Raw genomic sequence first — 13279 nt, 5'->3', positions numbered from 1 at the left:
TCTAACAGGGTGACCTGCTCCCTGGGGTGCCAGGTGGCCTGGGGCAGAGATGCTAACCTTAGGATATTTATGAAAAAAAAACAGGTAGGAATTAAGGAGGTTGCTTGCAGCTCTTTCTCCCCCACTACCCTCTCATCTCCCTCCCAGCTCCCTGAAGAAACTAGGACCTCCTCCTGCTGGATTTCCACACCTCTCTGCCTTTGGCCAAAGGGAGGAGATCTGAGCCCCCAGGCCCTCCCTTGTTGCACCCCAACCCCCCCACCTGCAAACAGGGAGAAGGGGAGGATTGGCCCTGGGGAAGCTGTCCCCCTATGCCGCCTACGGCTCTTAATTACCTTTGCCAGTCCTGGGCCAGGACCTCCTTCCTGGAATGATCCATGGGAGAAACAATGTATTTTTCTCTAGCCTGTTCCTGAAAATGACTGAACTGTTTAGGTTGAAATTTTCCAAAAAAATCCAACCGAAGGCAGACACCAGGCATTGAACATGGAATGGAAAATTTCAGCCAAAATGGTCAAAGTTCAGCAAAGTATTAAACTACTGAAGACAGGGTCTTATAATGGGAAGTGTTGGGCCACCTTAACAATACCAGCCCAGCCTATAATAGATACTTTTAGAAATTTGCCATAATTATGGAAATCTTCCATCAGCCATCATCAGGCTAATAATGTAGGCCATTTTATTTGTACAGTTCTTTTAAAACATTATAAATTGAAAGTAAACACTTAATGATTAAAGTGTTTTGATACATAGATTCTCCATCATTTGCTAATACATTCTCAGTGTTTGGTTTTAGATGTTCTCATTATCTTCCATTATAACACGCTTATTTCACAAGTTAATACTTACGATCAAGAGGTACTTCCAATGCAGTAATCATCTGGCACAGAAAGAGAATCAGGGAAGCTCTGCTTGCAGATATGCTCTTTTTTGTCATCATTATTTTAAGATGGATTAGTTAACTCCCACTGAGCCAAACAAGACCAACTTTCTTTTCTTCTTACCAAACTAGATGTTGGAATAATTATGTAAATGTAACCAAGGAAGCTGGAAGAGAAGAATAAGAGAATAATGATGTAACAATACTACAGAGATGTTTCATCAGTAGAGAATTAGTTCATATATTATATTAGGACTAAGAACAGTGCCCAATCTTTTGGCCTTAGAGAAATTTAAGCCACTCATCAAAGCAGACCTAAAAGCTGCAAGGAAGACTTAGCTCATGATTAAGACTACGTTTATGTCACTGATATGATATGCTGGTGTATTCTGAGACCCTGGAGCAGCACTGCCATTATGTCCAGTCTGTCTTGGAGAGATTACAGAAGCATGATTTGCAAGCCAAACTAGAGAAGTGCATCTTTGACGAGGCCACCATTGAATTTTTAGGTTACATCATCTCCCTGGAGGGCATTCAGACGGACCCGCTGAAGGCGAAAACCATCCACAACTGGACAGCATCCCAGACTTGCCAAGAACTTCAGTGCTTCTCGGGCTTCACGAATTTTTATAGGCAATTCATCACCAACTTTTCTGAACAAAAAGCCCTCCTGAATTCCCTCCTTCATAAAGCCATTCAGTTCATTTAGTCAACTGAAGCCCAGCTTGCTTTTGACCAGCGTAAGATCACTTTCACCATAGCCCCAATTCTGGCACACACTGACCTGACTTGCCCATTTATAGCGGAAGCAGATGCATCCCACATGGCCTCAGGGCAGTACCCTCACAGAGGCTCAGACCCTAATTAGTTTTGCACCATGTACATTCTACTCTTGAAAACTCACCACAACAATCCTGGGGTGGCATCACCCCAAAGAGAGCCCAGAACGGGGAGCGATGGTATAAGAACCCGGAGGACTAGAACCTGGGACCATGGTGGTTCTGGGCAGCTGACACTTACACATCACCATTGGAAGCTTAGCCTGTGTTTCTGCTGGAGGACCAAGTGAAGATAGACACTGCCGGAAGTATCATCCAGCAGGGTCTGAGTGGTGGGCCACCACCGCCCACTGATTGGCTCAAGTTAGTATATAAACCAGGAACCCATCATGGGGAGCTGTCTGAGAAGTGAGACAGACCACCTTCTTGCTTCCGCTCCAGACTGTGCCTTTCTGTGGACACTAGACTCCAGCTGCTGACCCTCATTCGTCTCCAACTCTGCTACTTGCCTGCTGCCCTTAACCTGGTGCCTGACTGTGACTCCCTGGTATCCGGACCCAGCTCAACTCTGACTTTGCTACTCATCTCCTGACTGGCGTACACAGGCCGTGCATGGCCTGGCCCTGACAGGAACAGAGGATCTATGAATTATGTAAGTGTCCAGTGGATCAGGGCCTGGACATTCCAGGGAGATGCTCAGAGGACTCAGGAATTGGAATGTGCCTGCCGTTAAACTGTAAAGAGAGAGTGGGGCCTACATAGTCCTGAAAGTCAGTGCTTGTGTTTCCAGAGGCTGGTGCTGTTGGGGATCTGACCCACAGACAAGACTTCCTCATGCTAAGGGCAAGTGGTAGCAGGGTGCCTCACAACCCTGGGAAGCATCACACATACACAGAAAATAACATTAACCCTCAAAGAGAGGAAAATTTCTTGGAAATGTTTGGTTTTTTAGATAAATGTGTTTGGAGCAAAGGTAGCAAGATAGCAGCTACCTTACAAAGAGCAACTAGCTGAGATTACATAAAATAAGATGGGATATGGGATCTTGTATAACTGTATAAACATCATCTGCCTAAAACTAGCTCCTCCAGGGAGAATTTCTTGGACTTGCCTTTTTGGGCAAAACAGCTCACAAGGACTCCTGACTGCAATGAACTTTTTACACAGTGGTGGAAAATACTTTTCTTTGTTTGCATCCTATTAGGGTTTCTGATGAAACTGGAAAGTACATCCCTAAATATTTGTACAGCACTTAGCACAAGGAGGCCTCTTTCAGGATCAGGGCCCACAAGTGTTACTGCAATAAAAATATTAGATGATAATTATAATTGCTTTATCACTTGCACAAGGATAATTGATTAAATGACAAATAACTACATTTTAAGTTATTACACAGGGCTGTATTCTCAGGGCCAGATTAACCCACCAGAGGTAAAATGCACTTTTTGGCCCCTACCGTCAACAATAAACAGCCATTCAGTACACTCTCCACAGTTGGGCTGGCCACGCTGTGGATCTGCTGGACCATTTGTTCATATTCCTGTTGTTCAGGGGACTGCGTATCATAAGTGATCGCAGTGCCACTCACTCAAATTTGGTCTGATCACCCTGCTGTCAGGGCAGGTGAGCGCCCCAAGCAGCAGCAGGATGAACAGCTGGTCCCGCAGCATGGCCAGCCCGGCTATGGTGAGCAGAGTGTATGGCTGTTTGTTGGGCACCAGCCCCCACCCCACGAATGCATTTGGGCCCTAGGCATATGCTTAGTTTGCCTGTGCATTAATCCAGACCTGCATACTCTACCCTTGATCTTTGTTCTAGCTTCCCTTGACGTCGGTGTGAAGTCTGTTGTGAACTGAAATTTATATCCCAAACCACAACCAGAAGTGGAATTTGGCCCTCCTCACACAATGACTTTGACATCCATGATTTAGACCAGGGGTCTCAAACACGTGGCCCGCAAGCCGAGTTATTTCCGCAGCCTGCCAAACTCCCTGCCCCCCCCGGAGTTGTTTTCTGCAGCTGCCAAGCTCCCCTCACCCGCCATCCCCTTTCCCCCCAGCGGGCCACATCCCTGCTCCTCTGCCTACCTCCAGGCGCTTCCCGTGGCCAAACAGCTGTTTGGCAGCGCTTAGCACTTTCCAGGAGGGAGGGGAGCCGCATGCTCAGGGGAGGAGGCAGAGAAGAGATGGGGCAGAGGTGGGGATTTGGGGAAGGGGTTGGAATAGGGGCAGGGAGGAGGCGGAGAAGGGGTGGGAAGAGGTGGGGCAGGACCTCATGGAAGGGGTGGTGGTGATTTGAGTTTGAAATCCCTGATTTAGACAAAGCTCTCAGCACTATGGGACCACACCCCAGATGAGCTTTAGCCTTCAGTGATTCCACTCCTCACAAAGCTTCCACCCAGAGAGCCTAGCTAACATCACTCTCCCTTCAGGGAAATGCCCAGCGCATGATTCTTCACTGCATGGCATTTTATGGTGTATTTATTCCTGTGCAAAGTGAGTGTAACACACTAGTGCATTGATTTGATAGCATTTTACACCTACATTGCACTCACATTGAACACATGTAAATGACTCCACATGGCATCAGGCAGTGGAGAATGAGGCCCCTAGACTGTAAATATGATTAAAACTAGTGTGAAATTGGCATCATGCAAAAATACGTCAGGTCTTCTATCTTTATTACTGCAATGATTTAATACAATATAGAATGCTGACATTCTCTGGTATACTATGGGGATTAAGCGGCATTGGGAAAGTTAATGCTGAATTTGCACTCTTTATGTTATTAAGTGTCGTATTTTATAGAGAGAAAATGCCCAAATGGTTTATGATAGAACGTATTTAACTAATTACTCCTGTAAGTTTGACAGCACAACTTGGTGTTCTTGTTCAACATATTCAAAATGCAATTTGCTATAATTTAATATTATATGAATACAACAGCTACTGAATGTTGTTATATTATGTCATAATGTCAGCCACTACAAAATAAGACGTGCCCTTATACAGATCAGTATAAATGGTTCAATTTCAGATCTCCAGTTTTTGTACAACAAATTGCCTTTTCCCTTAACCTTTTTATCAAATATCTCATAAACCAGTGTCTCCAACCTAGATTTTTCACAAGAAAACACATGAAAACAATCTTTCATAGTAAAATTTGGCAGGAACAGCTGCTTCAGGAGCCATTCAATAGATTTTCAGATTATACAAAAGATTTTATATATACCACTAAAACTACTTTATGGTGGCATTTCCTGTATTTCTTGCTGACGTGTTAGTTGTGAGTGAGCTCAAACTCCATGTTAAACATGGGTTAAGGGAGACATACGCAAGCTAGCAAAATACAATTTTAGAGCCTGAAAGTTTTTTTTAAAGTATGCTTAGAAAAAAAGAATAATCTTTAAAATTGGGGGGGGGGAAATGACTGTTCCTTTTAAAGTAAGACATAATTAAATTTGGAGAACAGGACTAGAGTAAGGGATCTGGACGCACCAATGACTCAGGAGCAGAGCACTGGGTATTGGCACAGCACACAGTGATGGTTCCCAGCTAGCCACCTGCTCACAAGGCTTCAAGTGTCTGGGTTGCTTCACCTGGGAAAAGAAAAGAAGAAAGCAAATAATCCCTTTGAAAAGAGGGGTAGGGGCTGGGAGGATTAGCACATATAAGGAAGGGGTAAACTGGGAGGTAAAATCTGGAGGACACCTCAATGTTCAATGGAACAAGACCCCGTCGAACCAAAGAGACTCAATGCCTCCCATAGATGCTATTGGGGTGGGGCAGCCACACACCACCTCCAATGTAGTCCTGTGCTGAATAGGCACAATGCACCCCTGATCTCCCAGGAAATGCAGCTGCTGTGCCATCTCTTTGGGAGAACGTCTGGTGTGTGCCATACATTGCTGGCTGGCCAATACGGTTTTGATGTACAAATATGCACATAACATCACACATACAGCCCCATCTGTTTACATCATTCTAGAGCAGAGGTGGGCAAACTTCCTTCCCGGCACTTGAGATCCCGGCCGGGGAGGCTAACCTCTGGCCCCTCCCCTGCTGCCCCCCGTTCCTCACAGCCTCAGCTCACTGTGCCACCAGCACTCTGCACGGCGGGGCTGCAAGCGCCGCCGGCCTGCCCTGAAGCTCTAGACTGCGCGGCGGCGAGGCTGGCTCTGGCCGGGCAGCGTGGCTGCCAGTCCTGGTGCTCTGAGCGGCATGGTAAGGGGCCGGGGGGGTTGGATAAGGGGCAGGGAATTCCGGGGGGCAGGCAAGGGACAGGGAGCAGGGGGCGGTTGGATAGGCGTGGGAGTCCCGGGGGGGCCTGTCAGGGGGCGGGGGTATGGATAGGGGTCGGGGCAGTCAGGGGAAAGGGAGCAGGATGGGGGCCAGGCTGTTTGGGGAGGCACAGCCTTCCCTACCCAGCCCTCCATACAGTTTCAGAACCCCGATGTGGCCCTCAGGCCAAAACGTTTGCCGCCCCCCCCCCCCCCCGTTCTAGAGTATTCACATTAGAGTCAAAAGTAAAGTTAGACATGTGGAAAGACTATGACACTGCAAGAAAGGAATAATAAAAAAAAATAATGGGTTTTAGGAAAATGTGCAATCTATTACATATACTTATGAATACTGGAGATCAGGCTCAGACACTATAAATCCAAGCAAAATTACAAGTAAACTGGTAGAGTATGAAACTTTTCCCTTCCTTCCTCAGTCTAATATCTGGATTCTTCATGTAGACAAATAGATGAATATTTTAGTATAGAGGACAAAGAAGCTTTTTCAGGGAAATTCATCTGTTTTGAGCAGCAGTATATAGGTTCCCAGGGAAACAATGAAGAAAAACATTTCCACATGAGGGAAAAGGGAGTTAATAAATAGAAGCATTCAATGATTTGTACATAAAAAGCTTATACATTATAAATATTCATTATATATCACACATAGTATTTTCTGGGGGGGAAAAAGTTTAATCAAAATATTCTCTTTTGTGATTATAGCAACTCCCTTATCAGTCAAGTCCAGATCTTTGCAGGGTTTCTTTCTGTGTTTTACACAATGATTATGAAACCATCAGAATTTTTAATAGGAAATATACTTTTTATGACATATGAGCTTTTTTAAAAACAAGTCTATATCTTAAAGAAATGCAGCATTTAATATTACCTATTATTGAAATGATAAAGCTAAAATAAAAAATTCCAGTTAGAAACAATTACTGTAATCCAAAATCTTACAAGCAAATAGAACCAGCCAACTCAATCTGATGACTATTTAAGCTATTATTGACAGAATATTAATAGTAATATTCATGGCATTTAGACAACATATATATTTTTATGGAAGACAGCATGGATACCACTGGATTGGGATTCAGGAGACTTGCCAGTAACTCAGTGAATGACTTTGGGCAACCCACTTCACCTCCCTGGGCCTCTGGGCCATCCTACCTTTTGTCGGTCTTTTCAGTTTAGATATATGCACTCCAGGCAGGAACTGTCACCCACTTGTTTTTATACAATACCTAGCACAGTCGAGACCCAGTCTTAGTTGGGGCCTCTTAAGTGTTACTGTAAAACACGTACATTATAATAAATGTATAAGATATAAACTGCATAACTTACTATGAGTCATACAAATATTGACGTGTTTCTAGAACTATTGTGCTTCCTCCAAATTATGCATTTTTGGTATGAACAATAGTTACATTGTCTTTCTCATTGCAGTTAAAACCATACAATTAGCATTAACAGAATAAAAAAAATTCACAAAATATCATACAATTTAAAAACCATTGCAAGCTGTACATCTCTGTGTTGAAGTCTCAAGAAAATAGTCCTATTCGTAATGAACAAGTCACAAAAATATACATAAACATTTCACTTACCACTTCCTTCACAGCAATGATGAAAACATTATTTTCCTTTAGAGTGCAAGTTCTTTGAGGCAGGAACTGTCATTTACTATAGATTTGTACAGCCCCCAGCACAATGGACCCCGATCTGACTGCTTCTAGGGGCTACCATAATATCAGGGTAAAATAATAATAAAAATAAACCAGTTTAATTATCTATATGCCCATTCTGTTTGTGTTCTGTATCATTCTGTTGTAACTGACGACTCTGATTGCAAAAACATACAGTAAAAGCTTTGTTATCAGGCATGTTGAGGGAATAGGAGGTGCCGGTAAGTCAAAAATTTCGGTTAATTAAGAGGGAGGGAGTTTGGGTGTGGGAACGGGCTCAGGGCTGAGGGTTGGGGCACAGGAGCGGGTGCGGGACATGGTCCCTGGCCAATGGGAGCTGCGGAGCCAACGCCTGGGACAGGGGCAGCACACGGAGCCCCTGTGACCATTCCTCCACCTAGGAGAATTGACCACAACCAGTGGGAGCTGCGGGAGCGGCGCCTGCAGGCAGAGGCAGTGCGCAGAGCCACCTGGCTGCGCCTCTCCGTACATGTTGTCACTTGAGGGGAGCTGTCCAAGGTGAGCACTGCCTGAATCTGGCACCCTGAAACCCCTCCCGCACCCCAATTCCCTGCCCCAAGCCCCCTCCCACACCCAAACTCCCTCTCAGAGCCCGCGCCCCGCACCCTCTCCCGAAATGCCGGTTTATCTCTTTTCTGTTTGTAAAGTGCTGGATAACATAGCTTTTTCTGTAATTTACTCTCTTCTCCATGGACTCACTCCTGCAATAGGCTGAGTACTCTGGACCAATACAGACTAAACTCAATGGAGCTCTGTCTACATAGGTGCCGGGATTCCACCTGCCTGGAGTTAATTACAGGATTAGGTTGCACATGTGTAACTGTTGGTATGGTTTCAAGGCAAGACTGAGGAAACTCCACAAGGTGGCTTTTGCAGAATTTTCAAAAGATCCTCTCTCCTCCGGGTGTTTCTGCGTGGAGTTGGAGACCAGGGGAAACAATTGGGCCTTTGGTTTAAAAATAAAAAAAGGATGTCAGTTCCTCTACTTCCGGCTGCTCCACACTGGCAGATCAGGGACAAGTGGTGTCAAGAGCCAAAAGCTTTTAGTTTGTTTGTTTTTCCTGTCCTCCCAAGAGTCTCTGCAGGTCTACTCTGAAAAGTGACTATGTAAAAATGGCACCTTTTTACTCACCAGCTTTACGCTCTCTCACCTATCTGTATATTCGGTCATCTGTGCTGACTTTTGTGATAAAAATAATACTGCTTTTTACTTTGGTTAGTTCTGCAGAGTCTGTACAACTCAAGAAAGTATGCTCCTTCTTGTGTGTCAAAGAATTGCTTACAAAGTTTCAGTTGATTCCACCAATACAAATCTATAGAAGGCAATGACAATGCATTGGTGACACTGAGAACACAACTTGCACATGTGTAAGTGAGACACAATTTAGCATTTCTTACAGATGGAGAAGGAGGAAAGAACACAGCTTGACTGTCAAGATGGAGTGGGAGTTTGCAAGACTGGTAGTTAGGAAAATAATGTTTTTACTTGTAAACTAAGCATGCTTGTTCTAAAAGTCATTGAGATATAATACACAGGCAGCCCCATGATACCACTGTTTCAGTAATTTTTTGGACTGGGGTAACATTTTCAAAAGTACCTACTTACCTTAAGCCCAGATTCACAAAGATGATGCTGAACATCATGGTAACTAACTTTCAGGTGCTTAGAAAATCATAGGAACACTGTGATCACCAAAGCCTGAATTAAATGCCTAGGTTCCTACAATATGAATGGGGAGAGACAAGTGCCTTTGAACAGTGATTCCCAATGTTTCATTCTAATATTGGTTACAATGCAGAGTGAGCAAGCTTGTAAATCAAGCCCATCTCTACTTTAACAAATGAGACTAGTCATACTGCCACGGCACAGTTAGGAAAGATATGAGGAGAAATACTTGTGAACAGATATCCCAGCCATCATGGGTTCACTAACTAGACCCCAAGTCAGGCTGCGCTCCTGAGAAGCATGTAGATGCATGTTTTCAAGGATGTCCAGTAACCTGTGACACCACAATAGGTCTCTGGAACTTTATAACTAACTGTTGTACCTTTGCTTGAAGGAAAGCTTACACTATGGTGATAAACATGAACACCTTCTGTACATAATTGGCAGTGGAGCAATGAGTGATGAGAAGGTAAAAGGGTGGGTGTAAGAAAGAATGGTTTACTTGCTGTATGCCTCAATGGGGATTGTCTGCTTTTGGTGGTCTCATGTACTGCATAGAAAAGGACACTGGAGGTGGGGGAATTACTGTTAATTCTTTCAGTTTTTTAAATCATAAAGTGCAAAGTAAAGTCTTCCAGATTTCTGCAAATCTAGACAGAGAAAAACATTCAGCATGTGCAACAGGGCAAAGAGAGAGCACAAATGGTGCAAATCCAGACAGAAAGCTGAAAACAATATAAACATATTTGTCTCAGAACAATGAACTGCTAACAACAAAGGCACTTCATTGCCCATTCATATTATTGTGTTGAGTACTGACTATCTGCTTGGCACTAGAGAAGGTAGAAGAGCCTGCCTGCCGTGAGGAGCTTACAAAGGAACCAAACAGACAATAATTCAAACACAGAGCAACCTCCTCCTTGCTGAACTGCCAGATTTTCTCCTTGCTCCCTGGGGTGGATAGAGCACAGAGTGGTCTATATGCTTTGTGTGGTGTTTAAAATAAAATAAAATAAAATAAAAAATAATAATTATCAGCCCTTCATTAGGTGGCAGATTGGCCCTGATAGAGGAGAGGGTGTGTAGTTGCGACAGCAGGATGGATAGACTATTCTAGGTGTAGGGGACAGCTTGGATGAAAAGATGGAGATGAGAGGGGGAGAAAATATAAAGGGAATGGTATCTTTTATGAGTTACAGGGGTGAGGGAAGAACAGAAGAAAGAGGCATTGTAGAGATGTTTAGAGCCTTAACAGTGGAGAGTATAAGCTAAAACTTGATGTGGAAAATGAGAGGGAGTTAATAGAGAGATTCAAAGAAAGAAGCAATGTGATCAGAGCTGTGGACAGAAAAATGGTATTTGCAGCAATGTTCTTGACAGACCAGAGAGGAACAAGGACAGAATCTGGGAGATCCACAATGAACAAGTTGCAATAGTTTAGATGATAGATGACTTAGATTTTAGCTCTAGGACTAGAAAGAAAAAGATGGATAATGGAGATATTGTACAGGAGGAAGCAACAGGATTAGATGATAAAAGAATGTTGTTAATATTAAGCATGCATATCACATTAGTACCTACAGGTTTACAAACAGGTCACAGCAATATTGTATTATGCACTGTGCAAACATATGGTAAGTGACAGTGCCTGCCCCAAAGAACTTACAGTCTATGGAAAGGTCAACATACAAACTTGCATCAAAATAATAAAATTGGTTTCACCCCTTAATTCCCTCCTCCCAGTCATTTATTTGAATCTACATTATAAAAGATATAAAAAATTCCAAAATATGAATGAGTTTATTTTTATACGTGTTTCAAACCCAGGTAAATGTGGATATTTTCTCTGACTTGAGCAATTTGAAAGGATTAACAGGCCTATATTTTAACATATCAACAATAAAACCAAAGCTTAATTCTCTGACATGTTAATCTTGCACATCTAATGGAATTTTTAAAATATCATTATCACAAACTAATCCTTCTAAATGAGAAAATGCTAACATCCTTTCCCAATGTGCTTCCCTTTCAATTAAAGTTTATTGTAAACTTAGTTTCTATGGTATTTTCGGTTTTCAAAAATCAGAGAAGGTCATTTAAAACCATTAGAATGATACAGTTTTAGGTGCAACATCATCAAGCAGCTCATCACTAGGACAATGCCAATTACTATGAGCTGTCTGAGTGAGCCTTTTTCCACAAGTCATTAATTCAAAGCTTTAGGGTAAAAAAGGATTCATTTATTTATCAAGAGGTAAATCCAGGGCCGGTGCAATTATTTTGCGCCCTAGGTGAAACTTCCACTTTACGCTCCCCCCCATCCCCCGCACACCGGTTCATTGAGGGACAAATCCCAACGAGCCTTTACAGACTCCAGGAGCCAGCTGTGCCCAGGGGCTGCTCCCCAGACCAGATTCACCCCTCTCCGCCCCCTGGAGGGTGCACAGCCCCCCCCCCATGAGCCCTCCTCACCCCACCCTGGCGGTCCCCGCCCTGATTCCACTCACTGGCTTTGCCGGGCTTGGGCCGCTGCAGCAGTTCGGCAGGGAGGAGCCACCTTCTGGAGGCACCGGAGAGCCAGAGCATCGGCTTGCGGGGGCGGCGAGCCCCAGCCATGGAGGAGCCTGGGCGGCACAGGGGGGCAGCAGCCCTGCAAAAGGGGTGGCGCAGCTAGCGGGGAGCAGAGACGCCCCCTGTCCCTCCTGCCCAGGCTGTGGCCGGGCACCCCCCCCCCCCCCGGGGGCTCTTACAGGCTGCAGCGGATGCAGGTCCCCCATGTCCCCCCCCGGCTGCCTCCTTGCCCTGCTCGGGTTCTGCGGCTCCCGGGCGTGTGAGCCGCCACTGGGGCGCAGGGCCCTGAGCCTGCTCTGGGAGGGGCAGTGGCAGTTCACACGTCCGGGAGCCGCAGAACCCGAGCGCGGTGAGGGGTAAGCTGGGGGTGCGCCTGCCCGGGCTGCAACCTACCTGGTGCCCCCCCGGGGGCTCCTGCAGTGGATGCATGCGGACGGCAGCCCCCATGTGCCTCCCGGCTCCCCCTTCCCATGCTCGGGTTCTGCGGCTCCTGGACGTGTGAACCGCCACTGCCCCTCCCAGAGCAGGCTCTGGCCCCTGCCAGAGTAGGCTCAAGGCCCTGCGCCCCGGTAGCTCACATGCCTGGGAGCCGCAGAGCCCTAGCATAGCGAGGAGGGAACCGGGGGGGCACGGGGGCCGCCAACCACGTGCAACTGCTGCAACCTGCAGAAGCCCCCTGGGACAGACCCCCTGGGACTCCCCGTACCACCATGCCACTTCAGCTGCTGGCTCCACGTGGAGCCAAAACAAACAGGCTGCGGAGCCCACAGCCCCTCCCCGTCAGCGTGCTGGCGACACGACGTTGAGGCAAGAGGAGGGGGGAGCGGGGGAGGGACTCTGCCTGCTGGAGGCCAACGGGAGTGGCTAAATCAGGTCCAGCCGCCCAATCAGCCACGCTGCACTCTGTGTGAGGGGAAGGGAAGGGAGGGAGGAAAAATCTCGGACGCCCCCAACCACTTGGCGCCCTAGGCGACCGCCTAGTTCACCTAGTGGTTGCATCGGCCCTGGGTAAATCCACTCTGTTCTCTAACTTACTTTTCCCACGGGGTGTGTGGGGGGGGGGGAGGTGAAGAAGCAAATGCTGTACTTTACTTAGACAAAAATAAATTATCCATACTTATCCAGAAGTATATAAATATTATCTGGGTAAACACAGGGCTGGCCCTAGACCAAATGTGCCCCAATGAGGAACGTCTTTGGCATCCCCCCTTTATTTGTTAAACTTTTGAATACCTTATTTTTTATTGTATTAATCACCATTTTCACAATTTTGATGCACAATTTGTATGCATGATTTATCCCTATCATATAGGAGGATAAATTTGCATGCTAGGATCTGTACATCTGTATCTATTCATGCCATATATAAGCAAATAAGAAAATTCATTTCCTCTA

The 13279-nt window shown here is 45.5% G+C and overlaps 1 protein-coding gene across 42 annotated transcripts in view; it reads right to left on the bottom strand.

Moving 5' to 3' along the window:
- Positions 1-13279, bottom strand: part of NRCAM (neuronal cell adhesion molecule) — a 300157-nt gene that overhangs the window by 129578 nt on the left and 157300 nt on the right. For all 42 annotated transcript variants that reach the window (XR_010590368.1, XR_010590369.1, XM_065556848.1 and 39 more), the window contains exons 3-4: positions 5157-5257; positions 850-1047 (exon numbers count right to left, since the gene is read on the bottom strand). Coding sequence is in view for 40 of the 42 variants with exons in the window: in XM_065556848.1 (XP_065412920.1) it covers positions 850-940 (91 nt within the window). In the remaining 2 variants the exon portion in view is untranslated. The remainder of the gene's footprint in view (positions 1-849; positions 1048-5156; positions 5258-13279) is intronic.

The sequence above is a fragment of the Chrysemys picta genome, chromosome 1, assembly GCF_011386835.1.
Source record: "Chrysemys picta bellii isolate R12L10 chromosome 1, ASM1138683v2, whole genome shotgun sequence".
NCBI classification, from domain to species: Eukaryota; Metazoa; Chordata; order Testudines; family Emydidae; genus Chrysemys; species Chrysemys picta.
Note: the sequence above shows the minus strand (reverse complement) of the source record. Positions and strands in the feature narration are given on the sequence as shown.